Source organism: Haemaphysalis longicornis, unplaced genomic scaffold (assembly GCF_048455015.1).
Source record: "Haemaphysalis longicornis isolate Haplotype H1 unplaced genomic scaffold, Haemaphysalis longicornis Haplotype H1 scaffold_1, whole genome shotgun sequence".
In the NCBI taxonomy this organism is placed as follows: Eukaryota; Metazoa; Arthropoda; class Arachnida; order Ixodida; family Ixodidae; genus Haemaphysalis; species Haemaphysalis longicornis.
This window is the reverse complement of record NW_027526203.1, coordinates 30,677,516-30,692,673: the sequence shown is the minus strand read 5'-3', so window position 1 is coordinate 30,692,673 and position 15,158 is coordinate 30,677,516. Positions and strand designations below refer to the sequence as shown.

Sequence of the window (15,158 nt, the reverse complement as noted above, 5' to 3'; positions counted from 1 at the left end):
TTTCGGCACGGGCTCACACTATCGCACCATGATATTTCTCTTGTTCTATAGCTTCTAACTGATGTTTCAAAGTTTTAATGTCTTCCTTAAACATTCCAGGTGACTCGCACTCTAGTGCAGAAAGAGTCTCCAGGTTTCCTCTAAGCAGAACTTCCTTTTTTCGTTTATCATAATGTAAGGCAGTTGACCTTTCCAATGCTGTCATCTTAATATCTGCTTTAAGGTTCTCCCACTTAGAGGCACAGTCACATGTATCCTGTTCAAGGTTCCTGATCTTTTTCGTTACTTCTTTTACAAATTCTTCATCCTTCAATAATAAGCTGTTCATTTTCCATAAATCCCAGTTGAAGGTCTTTTTATCTTTGCGCTTTCCAATCAAGAACGACACTAGGCAATGGTCGCTGAACGACACAGGTGTAACACTATACTCAGAGCACTCCGGCGCAAGTTCTAACGACACATAAGCTCAGTCTAATCTTGCGTGGCTCGTTCCTTGAAAGTGGGTGAACTGGATATGCGTCTTGCATTCCAACATATCCCCCACATCTTCCAAACCAAAATCTGCTGTGACACCATTCAATGCAATCGTGCTTCCATCGCGATAAGGAGTGCCACTTGATTTATCGCGAGCCGAGCACACACAATTAAAATCTCCCAGTAACACAAGAGCCCGTTCTGTGTCAAGCCAGGCCCTCAACTCTTCAAAAAACACTTTTCTTTCGTCGACCTTTGTAGGCGCGTACACACAAACAATCCGCCATTCTTTTGACGCTAAAATAAAATCACAAATAACAAAGCGCCCATTTAAACTGGACGTAACGTTTTGCACTACTACGCCGCTGCTCCGACGTATTAAAATCAGACAACCTGTCGACAATCCCACCGCATGGCTGACGCAGACTTCATAACTAGGACTAAACACACCCACCATCTTTTCCGTGCTTTGCTCGGTCTCTACTTTCGTCTCCTGAAAGGCTACGACATCTAACTCCCTCTCCTTGATGATTCTGTACAGCTGACTCTGACGTTTACGCTCGGAAAGGCCGCGTACATTAAGGGTGGCACAACGCAGATGATGAAATGAACACCGCATGAATGGAAGATGAAGGCAAGTAACACACTGTTACACACACGTTTCAGGAACACTAGCCACGCCCCCTTTTCTACCCCTCAAAAAAAGAAAAAGTGTTGTCCGTGCCGTAACGCTCATGCGAAGACCTCCCGCGCAAAAAACAGCAAACGTTTCGCTTACGGAGGCTTCCCCGCCGCTGGTCCTCTGTCGTAAGGCGTGGTGTTGGGCTTTGGCTTGAAGCTTGGGCGCCTCAGCATAACCCCGCCCACACTTGCCTTGACGTTGCCGGAGTCACCAGAGTCCTCACGCTTATCGTCCTCCTTACGCGGCCGCTTGACGGTGGCTTCCGGGTCGTCTCCGTGGCCGTCGCCGGCGTCACGAGTTAAGGCGGTGTTCGTCGAACCCGCCCCAACACACTCCTCACTTTTCGCGTCCAGCACAGGTGTCACCGGCGCTGGGTCGTTCTGGGAGGTCGACTGCTGCTCCACGGGAGCAGCATTTACGTCCTCCACGTCTGGTTCCGCCAAAGGGTCCCCGGGTGCGGACGCACCACCTCCGCCGGCTGCCGCAGCCTCCGCCTCCTCCTCGTCCATACGGTTTTCAGCCGCGTCCGCGTCTCCGACAGGTCCGGTGACCAGAGATGCCAATTTAGCGGATTTTCCGCTAAATCTGGCGGAATTCATTTTATTCTGACGGGGAAAAAATTAGTCTAGCGGATAGTGGATTTGTTGACGGGCCATTTTAATACATAGCGGATTTCTGGCGGATACCTCACGCAGTGCACCGATTCAAAACCGCCCTGCAAGAAACCATTTCCGTGTCCTCTAAAAATGCAGAAATTTTTTAACTTCAGATAATAGGAGGGCGCCTGTTCACTTTGCTTTCAAGCTTGGTTAAAAAAGTCGTAATTCTGGCAGAACAGATTGACGTTCTGACGTGCAGACTTGAGGACCACTTGAACCCCAACCTATATCTGGGCTACCTGTTTGAGACGTACGTTGAAAATGTGAAATTTGCTCAGAAGACAGACGGGTTCTCTCTCGCAGATGAAGCTGTGATGCGAGAAAGCTGCATAAGTTTTATTACCACGCTAGTAGATCAAATCAGACAGCGACTTCGAGACAACATCACAGTTATCCAGAAAACATCACTCTTATCGGTCGAAAACGCTTTGTGCGTCGTGAAGGAGCCATTGATTCCTCTGCTGGAAGCAACGGCAGTGCCCCCTGAGACAATCGAAAAAATTCAAAACCAGTGAAGCAAAATTACCCTCCTGGACTGGAAGCAAATATCGTCCACGCAGTCGTTCTGGTGTGAAGTTCGCTCCTATAAGGACTCCTGCGGCGAAAACCCGTTCACCGACCTGACCGGATTTGCCATGTCGATGCTCGCGCTGCCATATCAAATGCCGAAGTAAAGAGGACGTTTATTCAGCTTAACATAGTAAAATCCATGCTGAGGAACAAGCTGAAGCCTGAAACAACAAGCGCCATCCTAGTCGTAAGAGCGGGGCTGAAGCGACACCAAAAAAGTTGTTTTGATTATGAGCTTCCCGCGGCAGTTGTTAGTGCAATCGGGACATCTGCAACGTATGTGCAACCAAGCCACCTTTCTGGCCCCTCAACAAGTACCAGCGGTCCTGTGGAGATGGTGTGAGACGACGACAGCGGCGACGAAGACCTCGATGTGTTTTTCGTTCACCTGTGAGTTTTTTTTTTTTTTTTCATCAGGGTGAACATTTATAACTTTTAGCCTCACCTGTGATGAGCTTGACTAATGACGACCACCGCAGCACTAAAGCCGCTAGTGTTCTAGTTAGACTCCTTGGAAGACTCTTTTATATGTTAGTTCAGCTTTCGTAGTTTTGGGGAGTTTTAAGAATGATAAAGGCACTTATCATACGAAATCGCATTGTTTTTTTAAATAAAATAGTCCCTAGCGGGAAATTTAGCGGATATGTTTTAGAATCTAGCGGAATCTGGCGGATTTCTCATTGCTTTTTAGCGGATGTCTGACGCCCAGCGATGGGAACACTGCCGGTGACATGTGCATACGTCCGCACGCACTGCGTCGCTTCGTGACCGAAGCGGCGGCAGACAGTGCAGCGCGGCACCTTGCAGTCGCGCCTCATATGGCCCGTCCCCGAGCAGCGGAGGCACTGCGGGGCCCGGCCTGGAACGACCACGAGCGCCTGGCCGCCCGCAACCCGGAGCTCGTGCGGCAGGTCGTCGAGCCTCACACCGGCGTTGAGCCTGAGGGTCACCGACCGCGTCGTCGAACCTTTCTCATTCATGCCCTTGACACGCCACCTCTCGCGTCCGATGTCGACGACACGGCCGTAAGGAAGCAGCGCCGCTTGCACCTCGTCGTCCGGCACGTTGTACAGAATCCAGTGCAGTTTCATCCGCACATCCTGGTTCGCCGGATCGATGACGAGGCACCGGCGCTCCTTCACTTTCACGTCGGTGGCCTCGAGCATGCGCTTTACGCCGCTTTCGTCCCTGAATGTCAGGGCCCATACGTGGTTCATTTGATACGCCCCCAAGGCAAGCACCTCGGGGAGCCGTTCCAAACGAGCCAAAGTGTCCCTGAAATCTTCGACGCGATAAGGCCTCGCACGAACGTCCGCATGAAGAAAAATGGTGTTTAAAACACACCGACCTGTTGGCAGCATTGGCAAACTGACGGGGTAATCTCCGGATTCCTGGCCAAAAAACCTGTTTCCGCGGCCAGACATGGCCGCATTCACCGCTCCTGAGGAGCCAATCATACCGCGTCCGCACACTAGCGCGGCCGGAAGCAGAATCAATTCGGCTATCTGGGCGACTGTGATTGCGCCACCGGGTCAGGACGTGAGGGTCATTTTAAAACAGCAACATCAGCCTCATATTAGGTGCGAATGCACTTTATAAGCGACCCCAAACCTTCCAACGCCGGCGGCGGCGGCGGCGGCGTCCGCAGTCCTCCTCTCCCTAGCAACGGCGTGGAGCGGAGAGGAGCGTCGGTAGCAACGGCGCGGTGACGTCACTTCACCACGTGACCGCGCTCACTCCGCCTCCTCGCCGTGGCTGCGCGGGTGCGCGCCGCTCCCCACACCGCTCCTCGCGCCGTGACGTCATGGTATGACGTCACAGCGCGCCTCCTCTCCACAGCAGCTGCCGCGCGCCTCTCTCTCCACCGTGACGTCACACTCTCTCCTCTCCCCCTCGCTCGGCTGCAGCTGCCGTGCGCCGCTGTCCCTCTCCCCTTGCGCTCGCCTCCTCTCTCAGCCACCAGGCTCGGCGCGCTCGGCGCGGCGTACCCCCCTATATATGCAGCGATAAACTGCCAGACCTACGTGGTCGGCTCGCGCGCGCTCACGGGCGAATGCCAACGGATTTTAACTTTACTCCCCCTCATAGCATCACCCCGTGCATTCGCACTTAACCATGTTCACCCTCGGGGAAATGCTTGGGAGTTTTTTCCCAGGAAAGACTGTGCATGTTAACGGTCTGCAGACGCATGGAATTCTGCCTGCGTGATCGCGTCTGTTGTAAAACTGCTCCTTAGGAGCAATGACTTAAAACCCAGGTGAATCATGAATGTCTTATTTGCAAAAAAACAAAAAAATCAGTCACCCGGACGTGAATCGAACACGCAACCTTCTGATCTGGAGTCAGACGCGCCGCCATTGCGCCTCCGGGTCAGGACGTCGGGTTCATTTTAAAACAGCAACATCAGCCTCATATTTCCCAGAAAAGACTGTCCATGTTAACGGTCTGCAGACGCATGGAATTCTGCCTGCGAGATCGCGTCTGTTGTAATACTGCTCGTTAGGAGCAATGACTTAAAACCCAGGTGAATCATGAATGTCTTATTTGCAAAAAAACAAAAAAATCAGTCACCCGGACGTGAATCGAACACGCAACCTTCTGATCTGGAGTCAGACGCGCCGCCATTGCGCCACCGGGTCAGGACGTCGGGGTCATTTTAAAACAGCAACATCAGCCTCATATTTCCCAGAAAAGACTGTGCATGTTAACGGTCTGCAGACGCATGGAATTCTGCCTGCGAGATCGCGTCTGTTGTAATACTGCTCGTTAGGAGCAATGACTTAAAACCCAGGTGAATCATGAATGTCTTATTTGCAAAAAAACAAAAAAATCAGTCACCCGGACGTGAATCGAACACGCAACCTTCTGATCTGGACTCAGACGCGCCGCCATTGCGCCACCGGGTCAGGATGTGGCGGTCATTTTAAAACAGCAACATCAGCCTCATATTTCCCAGAAAAGACTGTGCATGTTAACGGTATGCAGACGCATGGAATTCTTCCTGCGTGATCGCGTCTGTTGTAATACTGCTCGTTAGGAGCAATGACTTAAAACCGAGGTGAATCATGAATGTCTTATTTGCAAAAAAAAAAAAAATCAGTGACCCGGACGTGAATCGAACACGCAACCTTCTGATATCGAGTCAGACGCGCCGCCATTGCGCCACCGGGTCAGGACGTCGGGTTCATTTTAAAACAGCAACATCAGCCTCATATTTCCCAGGAAAGAATGTGCATGTTAACGGTCTGCAGACGCATGGAATTCTGCCTGCGTGATCGCGTCTGTTGTAATACTGCTCGTTAGGAGCACTGACTTAAAACCCAGGTGAATCATGAATGTCTTATTTGCAAAAAAAAAAAAAAAAATCAGTGACCCGGACGTGAATCGAACACGCAACCTTCTGATCTGGAGTCAGACGCGCCGCCATTGCGCCACCGGGTCAGGATGTCACGGTCATTTTAAAACAGCCACATCAGCCTCAATGTTCCCAAGAAAGAATGTGCATGTTAACGGTCTGCAGACGCATGGAATTCTGCCTGCGTGATCGCGTCTGTTGTAATACTGCTCGTTAGGAGCAATGACTTAAAACCCAGGTGAATCATGAATGTCTTATTTGAAAAAAAAAAAAATCAGTGACCCGGACGTGAATCGAACACGCAACCTTCTGATCTGGAGTCAGACGCTCCGCCATTGCGCCACCGGGTCAGGACGTCGGGTTCATTTTAAAACAGCAACATCAGCCTCATATTTCCCAGGAAAGAATGTGCATGTTAACGGCCTGCAGACGCATGGAATTCTGCCTGCGTGATCGCGTCTGTTGTAATACTGCTCGTTAGGAGCACTGACTTAAAATCCAGGTGAATCATGAATGTCTTATTTGCAAAAAAAAAAAAATCAGTGACCCGGACGTGAATCGAACACGCAACCTTCTGATCTGGAGTCAGACGCGCCGCCATTGCGCCACCGGGTCAGGACGTCGGGTTCACTTTAAAACAGCAACATCAGCCTCATATTTCCCAGGAAAGAATGTGCATGATAACGGTCTGCAGACGCATGGAATTCTGCCTGCGTGATCGCGTCTGTTGTAATACTGCTCTTTAGGAGCAATGACTTTAAACCCAGGTGAATCATGAATGTCTTATTTGCAAAAAAAAAAAATCAGTGACCCGGACGTGAATCGAACACGCAACCTTCTGATCTGGAGTCAGACGCGCCGCCATTGCGCCACCGGGTCAGGACGTCGGGTTCACTTTAAAACAGCAACATCAGCCTCATATTTCCCAGGAAAGAATGTGCATGTTAACGGTCTGCAGACGCATGGAATTCTGCCTGCGTGATCGCGTCTGTGGTAATACTGCTCGTTAGGAGCAATGACTTAAAACCCAGGTGAATCATGAATGTCTTATTTGCGAAAAAAAAAAAAATCAGTGACCCGGACGTGAATCGAACACGCAACCTTCTGATCTGGAGTCAGACGCGCCGCCATTGCGCCACCGGGTCAGGATGTCGCGGTCATTTTAAAACAGCAACATCAGCCTCATATTTCCCAGGAAAGAATGTGCATGTTAACGGTCTGCAGACGCATGGAATTCTGCCTGCGTGATCGCGTCTGTGGTAATACTGCTCGTTAGGAGCAATGACTTAAAACCCAGGTGAATCATGAATGTCTTATTTGCAAAAAAAAAAAAAAATCAGTGACCCGGACGTGAATCGAACACGCAACCTTCTGATCTGGAGTCAGACGCGCCGCCATTGCGCCACCGGGTTTTTTTTTTTTTTTTTTTTTTCTTTATTGCCTGGTTTTGACAACACACAAAACATTACAGATCATCACAATAAAACACTCAACTCAGGAAAAATGGGGCTGCCAGCGAATAACGGGCTGGCGTTGTCATTAAAAATGCCTGATCTTTGTCAGCTGCTCCATTTCTGGCAGCCATACCGGGAATAACTCCCGAGACTTAATAATTTCGACAAAGCGACCAACACTCTCTTTGAAATACTGTAGTGCAAAACGGGCATCGACATCATTATACAGTCTTGCTGTGCGCGAGCGCCATATGCTATGGAGGCCCAGTACCATTACTAAATCATAAGGCACTCCAGCCTCATTGTCCACTGCAAGAAATCGTATACCGTGAGGGTTTAACGGGAAGTCTTTTCGTAATGTCCTTTGTAGAACATCCCATAAATACACCCCCTCACAACAATGCAAAAACACGTGGTCGATTGTCTCTGGTAATTTACATCTAAAACAGTCTGTCCCCCATGGTACAAATAGCCCCCTCTGTTCCATAAATGTTCTTACTAATAATGTACCTGTATGCAGCCTAAAGAAAAAAGACTTGACCCCTGGCTGAATTTGCATCTTTTTCACCCTCTTAAGGACGTCCTTGCCTGGGCCTCCAGAGTACATAGCTCTGTACATTGGCACAGGGAACACGGTATCCACAATATCGTTATACAGGTTTTTCCTTTTTACCGTACTTAAGTATTCTTTTGAAAACCGCGCGTTCAAAAAATTTACACTTCCAACGACTTCTTTGAAAAAACCAAAAATGCCTCCATGCATATGCCCAGTGGTTACAACAAAGTCAGGCAGAAGCCTGCCCAACCTTACCTGACATACTGTCCTCAGAAAGGGGTCCCTTACATCCCTTACAAACAGAAATCTATTTACAAGCTGTCGCACAAATAAGTGCGCCAATCCCAGACCCCCATCTTTGATTCGCCTGAACAGGTTGGTGCGGCTGCACCTCTCCCAATTCGAGGCCCACACGAAAACAGCAAGGACCCGATGCAGCTTTTGCACATTTGTACGCGAACAGTGCAGCACTTGCATCACGTACCACAGTTTACTAACGAAAAACAGGTTGCACACTGTTGCCCTAGCAAAGGTTGACAAACACGCCCCCCTCCACTTGTCTGCCTTTGCTCGAGTCTCCTGTGCTAGTTCGTGCCAATACGGCTCACTATCTTTATAAAACTGTAGCGGGGCTCCCAGGTACTTTACGGGTGTTGTTACCCAGCTTACGTTGGCGAAAGTGTCAGGGGTTGATTGCCATTCTCCATGCCAGTACCCCAGGCACTTTCCCCAATTTACAAGGCTCCCTGTCATTGTACTAAACTGTTTTGTTATCTCAACTACTTTACTGATACTGTCTTTGTTCTCACAGAATACCGCAATGTCGTCTGCATAAGCCAATACTTTTACCTCGGCCTCATGCACTCGGAACCCTCGAATTTCGACGTCTGTGAGGATACGTAAACACAATGTTTCAATATAAATGCAGAACAAAAGTGGACTGAGGGGGCAGCCCTGGCGTACAGAGCGTTGCACGTTAATGGGCGCTCCCAATGCTTTGTTCACAACTAACCGCGTGGTGCAATTCCGGTACGCCAATGCTACCCCCTCTTTGATAACAGAACCGACGTTGATATAGTCCAAAATAGAGAACAATACTTCGTGTGATACACAATCGAAGGCCTTTTCAAGGTCTAGCTGAAGCACAGCGACTCCTACATGCATGGCATCGGAACACTCAAGCACACACCTTGCCTTATGTATATTGGTGCAAATGGACCTTCCCCGTATGCCGCAAGTCTGATGAGGACCGACTATTTTATGTATCACTCCCTGGAGCCTACTTGCTAGTATCTTCATAAATATTTTATAGTCCACGTTCGTAAGTGAAATGGGCCTATAAGACGTAACCTGCTTAAGTTTTCCAACATCTTCTGTTTTAGGAATTAACACCGTGTGAGCAGTTCCGTAAGAAGGTGGCAGTGATTTCAACTTAAACGATTCATTAAAAACAACAGCTAATACCGGTGATAGTTCACTCTTAAATTCCTTGTAAAACGCCGCAGTCAAACCATCAGGGCCTGGCGATTTGCCTGGGTTTAAATTGTCAATGGCGTCTTCAACTTCCTTCAATGCTATTGGTTGTTGTAGCCACTCCTTCGTTTCGTCGTCAAGCTTAGGCATGTTGCTGAGGAATTCTTTCTTGAAGCTTTCAACATCGGCAGAGCGAAAGGCAAAAAGCGACTGATAGTGCTCAAAAAAGGCACGCTCGATGTGCTTGCTATCCCCTGAAGTTTCGCCGTTCCATTCAATCTCGGTTATATGATTACGACGAGCATGCGCTTTCTCGAGCCCCAAGGCCCGCTTTGTAGGTCTTTCCCCCGCTATCGCCTGGACCGCTCTTGCTCGTACAAGCGCTCCGTGATAGCGCTCTTCGTCGATTATTTCTAGCTTTTGTTTTGTTTGCCTGATATCGTCTTTGTACATGCCCGGCTGTTTGCCCTCTTGCTCTGTCAGTGTTTTTAGCAATTCTCGGAGCAACGTTTCCTTTTCATTTTGTTCGAACCTTATGCAGCTGGCCTGTTCGATCGCTTTAATTTTTGACGCTTCTTTTGTTAGTTCCCACATTTCCAAGATATTATTTTGGCTGGCCTGTTCGATTTTGCTAATTTGGTCCTTTACTATGTTGCTGAAATTTTCGTCTTTTAAGATCTTTTCATTTAACTTCCATAATTCCCATATAAAATTGTTCCGCCGTTTTTTGTGCCCTATTTTGCACGCGACCAGACAATGATCGCTGAAAGACAATGGCAAAACACTGTAATTGCTGCACATTGCGACCGTTTCCAAGGATACGTAAATCCGGTCCAGTCGGGCGTGGCTAGCGCCTTGAAAGTGCGTGTATTGCACACTTCTTGCGCCCTCCAAACATTCGGCAACATCCTCCAGACCGAATTCCACAATATGCTCAGACAACAAATCAGTGCTGACGTCCTTGAACGGCCTTTTACTTGTCTTGTCGCGTGCCGTTAACACGCAATTGAAATCCCCTAATAGTATTATTTGCCGATCAGTGGTAAGGTGCTGCCTAATACTAACAAAAAAGTCGGCACGTTCGTCCCCAGAATTGGGGGCATAAATGCACAAAACGCGCCACTCGACACTGCGAAAGGAGTAATCGCACACCACTAATCGGCCTGACAAGCAGGACGTCACGGTTTGGACAGCTAAGCCCGGTAGCTTTCGCACAAAAAGCACGCAACCCGCCGAAGTGCCGACTGCGTGACTAACACACGCGAAGTACCTCGACGTGAAACGCCGCACCATGCTCTCAGTCTCTGCCTCCCCCTGCACCTTCGTTTCCTGAACCGCCAACACATCAACGTCATGCTCGGTTAACAGCCGGTACACTTGGCTCTGTTTTCTTTTCCCAGCCAATCCCCTGACGTTGAGTGTAGCTACGTTAAGGGCGAGGTCGTCAGACAGTTTCGTTCAATGAGAGGCGGAGAGCATGGCGCTTACCTTTCGCGTCTTGAGCTGGCTACGCGCTACCGCCCGCTGCTGCGCTGTCCCTTGCGTTGAGCTGTTGGGGGGGCGTTTCCGGGGGTTTCCTTTCGGGCGGTATGGTGGGCTTGGGTCTGAACGACGGGCGCCGTATCTGCGTTGTTTTCGCAGGCGGCTCCTCGCTGTTCTTCTTACCCACGTTGTCGTTCTCGTCAGCAGCGTCAACGTGGGGGCGTTTGGCTGACCCTGCCGAAGCCGCTGCTCCGTCGGTGTCCATCTTCTCTGGGTGTTGCCCCACCAGTGCAGCGGGGGGCTCGGGTGTCGAGCCCTTTTGGTCACGTTCACCCAAGACCTCCTCTGGTGGTGCCGTTGTTGCTGGGGTGGCCTCGGGGGTTTTCACTTCCTGGGTGAGGCAGGCTTCCCTTGGGGTCACGGTGGTATTTTCGGAGGGCTCGCCACCACCAGCGCCTTCGGCTGCTTCCTCTGCCTCGATGGCGTCCATAAGGTGGTCGGTAGCACCCTCGCTGTCAGCGGGTCCCGTCACTGACGCGTACGAGGGCACGCACTGCGTCTCGACGTGACCAAAACGCCGACACTTGGAACAACGGGGCACCTTGCAGTCCCGCCGCACATGGCCCTGGCCGTTGCAGCGAAGGCACTGCATGGGGCGTCCCGGTGCCACGACGAGGGCGAGCTCCCCTGCAACCTTTATCTGGTGCGGCAGGTTGTCAACCTTGAGGCCTCTTTTCAACTTCAGCAGCACCGTCCTCGTCGTAGAACCCTTGTCGGTGACGCCCTGGACGCGCCACCGCTCCCGGTTCACCTCGGTCACTTTGCCGTACGACGCAAAGGCAGCCCGGATGTCGTCGTCGGCGACGCCATGAAGCAGCCAGTGCAGCTTCAGTCTGACCTGTTGATCTTGCGGGTCGATGACGACGCAGCGCCGGCCCTTTACTTGAAGTTCCGTGACCGCGAGCATCTTCTTCGTTGCTTCGGCGCTGCTGAACGTTACTGCCCACACATGGTTTATCTGGTATGCCCCCAAGGCGACAACCTCGGGGAGCAGACCAGTCCGTGCGAGCGCATCCCGAAAATCTTCGACCTTAAAAGGTCTGGCCTTCACGTCGCCGTGCAAAAACACCGTGTTTAAAACGATGCGTCCGGTGGGCAGTTGCGGCAGAATAATCTGGTACTCCTCGTTATCGCTTCCGTTTGGCCTGTTTCCGCGGCTCGGCTGAGCCGCTATCGCCGCTCCGCTGGAGCTCATGATTCTGCGTCCGCACGCTTCGGTGGCCGGAAGTAGAATCTTGCGCCACCGGGTCAGGATGTCGCGGTCACTTTAAAACAGCAACATCAGCCTCATATTTCCCAGGTAAGAATGTGCATGTTAACGGTCTGCAGACGCATGGAATTCTGCCTGCGTGATCGCGTCTGTTGTAATACTGCTCGTTAGGAGCACTGACTTAAAACCCAGGTGAATCATGAATGTCTTATTTGCAAAAAAAAAAAAAAAATCAGTGACCCGGACGTGAATCGAACACGCAACCTTCTGATCTGGAGTCAGACGCGCCGCCATTGCGCCACCGGGTCAGGATGTCACGGTCATTTTAAAACAGCCACATCAGCCTCAATGTTCCCAAGAAAGAATGTGCATGTTAACGGTCTGCAGACGCATGGAATTCTGCCTGCGTGATCGCGTCTGTTGTAATACTGCTCGTTAGGAGCACTGACTTAAAACCCAGGTGAATCATGAATGTCTTATTTGCAAAAAAAAAAAAAAAATCAGTGACCCGGACGTGAATCGAACACGCAACCTTCTGATCTGGAGTCAGACGCGCCGCCATTGCGCCACCGGGTCAGGATGTCACGGTCATTTTAAAACAGCCACATCAGCCTCAATGTTCCCAAGAAAGAATGTGCATGTTAACGGTCTGCAGACGCATGGAATTCTGCCTGCGTGATCGCGTCTGTTGTAATACTGCTCGTTAGGAGCAATGACTTAAAACCCAGGTGAATCATGAATGTCTTATTTGAAAAAAAAAAAAATCAGTGACCCGGACGTAAATCGAACACGCAACCTTCTGATCTGGAGTCAGACGCTCCGCCATTGCGCCACCGGGTCAGGACGTCGGGTTCATTTTAAAACAGCAACATCAGCCTCATATTTCCCAGGAAAGAATGTGCATGTTAACGGCCTGCAGACGCATGGAATTCTGCCTGCGTGATCGCGTCTGTTGTAATACTGCTCGTTAGGAGCACTGACTTAAAATCCAGGTGAATCATGAATGTCTTATTTGCAAAAAAAAAAATCAGTGACCCGGACGTGAATCGAACACGCAACCTTCTGATCTGGAGTCAGACGCGCCGCCATTGCGCCACCGGGTCAGGACGTCGGGTTCACTTTAAAACAGCAACATCAGCCTCATATTTCCCAGGAAAGAATGTGCATGATAACGGTCTGCAGACGCATGGAATTCTGCCTGCGTGATCGCGTCTGTTGTAATACTGCTCTTTAGGAGCAATGACTTTAAACCCAGGTGAATCATGAATGTCTAATTTGCAAAAAAAAAAAAAAATCAGTGACCCGGACGTGAATCGAACACGCAACCTTCTGATCTGGAGTCAGACGCGCCGCCATTGCGCCACCGGGTCAGGATGTCGCGGTCATTTTAAAACAGCAACATCAGCCTCATATTTCCCAGGAAAGACTGTGCATGTTAACGGTCTGCAGACGCATGGAATTCTGCCTGCGTGATCGCGTCTGTGGTAATACTGCTCGTTAGGAGCAATGACTTAAAACCCAGGTGAATCATGAATGTCTTATTTGCAAAAAAAAAAAAATCAGTGACCCGGACGTGAATCGAACACGCAACCTTCTGATCTGGAGTCAGACGCGCCGCCATTGCGCCACCGGGTCAGGATGTCGCGGTCACTTTAAAACAGCAACATCAGCCTCATATTTCCCAGGTAAGAATGTGCATGTTAACGGTCTGCAGACGCATGGAATTCTGCCTGCGGGATCGCGTCTGTTGTAATACTGCTCGTTAGGAGCAATGACTTAAAACCCAGGTGAATCATGAATGTCTAATTTGCAAAAAAAAAAAAATCAGTGACCCGGACGTGAATCGAACACGCAACGTTCTGATCTGGAGTCAGACGCGCCGCCATTGCGCCACCGGGCAGGACGTCGGGGTCATTTTAAAACAGCAACATCAGCCTCATATTTCCTAGGAAAGAATGTGCATGTTAACGGTCTGCAGACGCATGGAATTCTGCCTGCGTGATCGCGTCTGTTGTAATACTGCTCGTTAGGAGCAATGACTTGTATGCACGAGGCGTGTTGAAAGCGGAAAGCGCACCGCTTCAGGGTTTCGCGCATATAGCACTGGGCCTACTGGACCACTGACGCCTGTGGAAGGAACACAAGGCGTGAATTCTGCGAAAGGTCTCCAGGTGCAGAAAACGAGGAAGCGTTGCCCGCATACGAGTTAGCCGTCATGTGGGATCACGAACACTGCTCCTGCCCATTCAAAATAACACAAAGTAAGGGCAGAAAATTTGTCGTTGTTTAATTAATTATGTAGGAGAAAGAAGGCTGACGTAACAAATGAAATGCCTAATGGCTCCATTCAGCGTGATTGTTTGTGAGCAGGGCCGCGTTATTGAAAACACATTCTGGAGAGGTTTGCACAAACATCAGAAAATGGCACTGCACTGTTAAACACTTCATCTCGGAGAAAGACGAAAACCAGAAAAGGTTACGGGAATTTGGCGCCGTCTTGAGTGCATTCATAAAGTGTATGCGTCAGGATCCATGCTGCAGAATCAATAGATTGAAGCATGTGCTTGAATTCATTGCAGAAGCCAATAGGATCCAGTGGGCACCGGTTGACTCCACTATACCTTAAAGCGTGGCGTTAGGCCTAATGTTATACGTTTACGCCTAACATTAGGTAACCTTCAAGTTGAGTCTTACGATTTGGAAAGTAACGTTACTCGTCGAGCTCGGGTACCGGCTGACGACATTATTCCGCAAGGCGTGCCGTTAGGCCTAACGTCGGTCCGTCACATACCGGATAGCCCCCTCACTCTACTGCGCATGAACCTTTGCGCGAGCGAGTTATAAACGGTAACGCCGCTGCATCAAGGTTTCAGCACGCATTAAAGACCCTCAGGTGGCCCAAATCCACCCGCAGCCCTCTACTACGGCAAGCCTCTTGCAACCGACGTGTAGCCTCGGCGGGTAGCACGCCGGCGTTTTCCAAAGAAAATGTGTCTGTAGCGACAAGCGAATCACTGTGTGCTCAACTGTGCTAGCTGAAGCCATAGCCTTCGGAGCTTCCCCTAGCAGAATGGGAAGAAATCTTTTGTCGATGCCGCTGCTGGGCAGCTCTCAAGTTTGTCGCGATCATTCCGCACAGAGAAAATGGGCATGCCGGAAATGTTTAGTTTACCTAACATTTCA

The 15,158-nt window shown here is 50.1% G+C and overlaps 1 protein-coding gene and 13 non-coding genes across 14 annotated transcripts; all 14 read right to left on the bottom strand.

Annotated features, from left to right (window-relative positions):
• Window positions 1-4,950: 4,950 nt before the first annotated feature.
• Window positions 4,951-5,024, bottom strand: Trnaw-cca (transfer RNA tryptophan (anticodon CCA)). The gene has a single exon. It is a non-coding gene; the product is annotated as a tRNA-Trp (tRNA).
• Window positions 5,025-5,485: 461 nt separating this feature from the next.
• Trnas-cga (transfer RNA serine (anticodon CGA)) lies at window positions 5,486-5,557 on the bottom strand. The gene has a single exon. It is a non-coding gene; the product is annotated as a tRNA-Ser (tRNA).
• Window positions 5,558-5,754: 197 nt separating this feature from the next.
• Trnaw-cca (transfer RNA tryptophan (anticodon CCA)) lies at window positions 5,755-5,826 on the bottom strand. Its single transcript has one exon. It is a non-coding gene; the product is annotated as a tRNA-Trp (tRNA).
• A 192-nt stretch (window positions 5,827-6,018) lies between these two features.
• Window positions 6,019-6,090, bottom strand: Trnaw-cca (transfer RNA tryptophan (anticodon CCA)). The gene has a single exon. It is a non-coding gene; the product is annotated as a tRNA-Trp (tRNA).
• Window positions 6,091-6,283: 193 nt separating this feature from the next.
• On the bottom strand, window positions 6,284-6,355 carry Trnaw-cca (transfer RNA tryptophan (anticodon CCA)). The gene has a single exon. It is a non-coding gene; the product is annotated as a tRNA-Trp (tRNA).
• Window positions 6,356-6,547: 192 nt separating this feature from the next.
• Trnaw-cca (transfer RNA tryptophan (anticodon CCA)) lies at window positions 6,548-6,619 on the bottom strand. The gene has a single exon. It is a non-coding gene; the product is annotated as a tRNA-Trp (tRNA).
• A 194-nt stretch (window positions 6,620-6,813) lies between these two features.
• Trnaw-cca (transfer RNA tryptophan (anticodon CCA)) lies at window positions 6,814-6,885 on the bottom strand. The gene has a single exon. It is a non-coding gene; the product is annotated as a tRNA-Trp (tRNA).
• Window positions 6,886-7,080: 195 nt separating this feature from the next.
• Trnaw-cca (transfer RNA tryptophan (anticodon CCA)) lies at window positions 7,081-7,152 on the bottom strand. Its single transcript has one exon. It is a non-coding gene; the product is annotated as a tRNA-Trp (tRNA).
• A 35-nt stretch (window positions 7,153-7,187) lies between these two features.
• Window positions 7,188-14,192, bottom strand: LOC144162156 (uncharacterized). The gene is made up of 2 exons (XM_077692657.1): window positions 14,089-14,192; window positions 7,188-12,030 (listed from the first exon to the last, which is right to left on the bottom strand). The coding sequence occupies exons 1-2, from the start codon at window positions 14,190-14,192 to the stop codon at window positions 10,731-10,733; spliced, it is 1,404 nt and encodes a 467-aa protein (XP_077548783.1). The 3' UTR covers window positions 7,188-10,730.
• On the bottom strand, window positions 12,212-12,283 carry Trnaw-cca (transfer RNA tryptophan (anticodon CCA)). Its single transcript has one exon. It is a non-coding gene; the product is annotated as a tRNA-Trp (tRNA).
• Trnaw-cca (transfer RNA tryptophan (anticodon CCA)) lies at window positions 12,480-12,551 on the bottom strand. Its single transcript has one exon. It is a non-coding gene; the product is annotated as a tRNA-Trp (tRNA).
• On the bottom strand, window positions 13,007-13,078 carry Trnaw-cca (transfer RNA tryptophan (anticodon CCA)). Its single transcript has one exon. It is a non-coding gene; the product is annotated as a tRNA-Trp (tRNA).
• On the bottom strand, window positions 13,274-13,345 carry Trnaw-cca (transfer RNA tryptophan (anticodon CCA)). Its single transcript has one exon. It is a non-coding gene; the product is annotated as a tRNA-Trp (tRNA).
• Window positions 13,539-13,610, bottom strand: Trnaw-cca (transfer RNA tryptophan (anticodon CCA)). The gene has a single exon. It is a non-coding gene; the product is annotated as a tRNA-Trp (tRNA).
• Window positions 14,193-15,158: the final 966 nt, after the last annotated feature.